The sequence below is a fragment of the Hyaena hyaena genome, unplaced genomic scaffold (assembly GCF_003009895.1).
Source record: "Hyaena hyaena isolate Hyena2069 unplaced genomic scaffold, ASM300989v1 scaffold_0, whole genome shotgun sequence".
Classification (NCBI taxonomy): Eukaryota; Metazoa; Chordata; class Mammalia; order Carnivora; family Hyaenidae; genus Hyaena; species Hyaena hyaena.
This window is the reverse complement of record NW_024080632.1, coordinates 278296-280876: the sequence shown is the minus strand read 5'-3', so window position 1 is coordinate 280876 and position 2581 is coordinate 278296. Positions and strand designations below refer to the sequence as shown.

At 58.9% G+C, this 2581-nt stretch overlaps 1 protein-coding gene across 1 annotated transcript in view; it reads right to left on the bottom strand.

Annotated features, from left to right (window-relative positions):
- LOC120219849 (basic proline-rich protein-like) overlaps positions 1–2322 on the bottom strand; it is a 36518-nt gene extending 34196 nt beyond the window's left edge. Inside the window, exons 1-2 of the mRNA XM_039216766.1 lie at positions 2274–2322; positions 581–729 (exon numbers count right to left, since the gene is read on the bottom strand). Of these exons, the coding sequence (XP_039072697.1) occupies positions 581–729; positions 2274–2322 (198 nt within the window). The remainder of the gene's footprint in view (positions 1–580; positions 730–2273) is intronic.
- Positions 2323–2581: the final 259 nt, after the last annotated feature.

Below are 2581 nucleotides of genomic sequence, written 5' to 3'. Positions count from 1 at the left end.
CCCCCCCCCCCCCCCCCACCGCAGGTCATTCTGTTACTCAGTTTGCATCCATACTTGTAGATTCTGCCCGGCCCTCTGCTCCTGTCTTAGACTCCATTCAACACGTAGGGTCTTTTTCTCCACCTCCTCCTCTCCATCTGCCTTCTCCCTGTCCCTTCCCGGCAGCCTGACTCCGGCCGCGTCTCCCCCGCTGACCCGACCTGCCTGTGTCCATTTGGCAGGAGCCACGGGCCAGGGGGCCCTCGCTCTTCAGCGAAGCCGCCGCCGGGGCCTGGGCTTGTAGCCTTCCTTCTAGAGCGCTTCTCCCCCAGCTGCTGTCTCATCGGGGTTGGGTGTTCGTTCAGTGGCCGATGTGTGCATGCTAGCTCTGTGGCAACTGGTGTCCTATTTAATTTTCATCCGGCCGACGGCGGAGAGGAAGACGCCTTCAGCCGACAGACGGTTGCGCTCACAGGTTACAGACGTCGTCAGGCAGAGCTTGACTGAACTGCTAATAGATTCACAGGCTCCGGGAAGGAGGTAGAGATAAACACGGATTATTCAGTGCTGGCGCTGTGGTGTGCGAAAGAGCGGGACCCACCTGCGTGATGGGGACCCGGGCGTAGAGATGCTCCGGTGTAGCTGGGCGCGCTCGACATTGACCGCCAGGCTCCGCCGTGTCCCCACACACCTGTCGTTCCCTCTTCCGCTCGTCTCTCTGCTGGATGAGCATGTCCTTTCCTGTGGTCGCTGTTAACAAAGGACCATAACAGTCATCTGCTTAGAATAGCAGAAACGTGCCCTCTCAGTATCCCAGGGGCGAAAGTCTAAAATCAGCGTAAGCTGGGTCCGCAGGGGGCGCGCTCTCCGCGGGCCCTGGGGCTGCCCCCTCCCCACCTCTTCTGGTGGCCCCTGGCGTCCCTTGGCTTGTGGCCACCTCCTGAGGCCGTGCCCCGCTGGGCACACTGCCTTTTACTCTTCCTTCCTCTCCCTGCCCCTTTGCGGACACAGGCAGGTGTGTGCAGGGCTCAGCCGGATAATCGAGGACAGCCTCCTCTCCTCGAGACCTTGAACTTCCTCACCTCCGTGAATCCCTTTTCGGCCATTAGGAGGACACTTACGTGTCCTCGGGATCAGGTGGTGACTCCAGTACCAAACCAGAAGTTCATTTACTTTTCCAACCGACGAAACAGATAGGAGCCCCCCCTCCTGAGCCGCATGTCCTGCTCGGACCCCTGCAGACACAGGCCAGACCCTGTGGCAGCCCTTCCCTCCACCCACCCCACAGGCCTAAGGGGCCATGACGCATCACGCCTTCTGGTCACCTTCTCCCAACACGGTGATCCAGCCCCACCTACGGCCTCCGGGACTGTAGCAATCTCTTCACAGGAGGGTCTCTGTCAAGCAGCTCCAGGCGTCAGTCAAGACCTTGCCCTTGAAGCCGGGCATCTGAGTTCCCCGACCTGCTGGTGGTGGATATTGGACCTGGGCGCACCAGCCTCAGTTTCCTGTCTTGTGAAACGGGCGTGACTCCGGCCCTGCCCGGGGTGGGGGTGGGGCATCAGCTGATCATTACTCAGCATCGGTGTGTGGGGAGGGGGTGCAGGTAAGCGGGGCCAGCTGCCCAGGCAGAGAGCACAGCCCGAGGTCGGGACATGCATACACTCTGCATTTCTCCTTCCCTCTTGGGCCTCGTTCCTGTGACTCCGTCTGTCTGAAAGCCTCTGTGCCCATGTCTGTACTTCTCCGTCCATCCCGCGGTCTCCGGCTACGTGGACGCTGTGTGTGCTGTGCTCTCTCTGTTGTCTTTGAGCATGAGGATTCTCTGACGTTCTCTTTCTGCCTCAGTTTCCTTCCCTTCTCTGCCTGTGTGCCTGTCTCTCGTTCCTGTCTCTGCCCCTCACTCAGACGAGAGTTCTATTCACAGGGGCCTCTGCGGTCTCTCGTTGGCGCGGCACCAGGAGATCACTCATCACCTTCGCTGCCCACAGACGCCTGACAGACACCTGTGACCCAGTTCAGATGCCGCAGATGGAGCGCAGTCCTGAGCGATAAGAGAACATCAAAGCTTCGATTCGCCTGTTCTTCGTTATCCACCAAATGCAGAGGGAGAATCAGCTGCGGATTGAATCCCCTTCGCTTCTCATGGTTTTTATTCACCGTGACATGGTACAACTCTGCTCAGCCACTGACACAGAAAACAGCACACGTCACCCCTACCTGGGTCACAGAGCCACCACGGGACCTCGTCTCTGAGCCTCAGCTCCTCCTTCATAAGATGTGTGTCCCCAAACTTCCCCCGGTGGGAGGCATTCGGTGTCGTTCTGTCCTCTCCATCCCCATGTCGACGTTTGGAGGTCTTTGTCTCGGGGACGCTTACTCTTTCCAGGGTCCCAGCTGACCTTTCCTCTGCTTGTCACTATAATAATTCTCTCTCCTCCCTCCCCTCCTTCCCTTTCTCATCATTGCCCAACCACTGTCCATCCTTGGGAACCGCAACTGGATAGACTAGGGCTCCCAGCTTTGCAGATGAGGAAGTGGACAGAGGCCCCTGCTGGCTTGGATCACCCTGAAAACTTGCAGCACAGAGGAGGCGACCCTC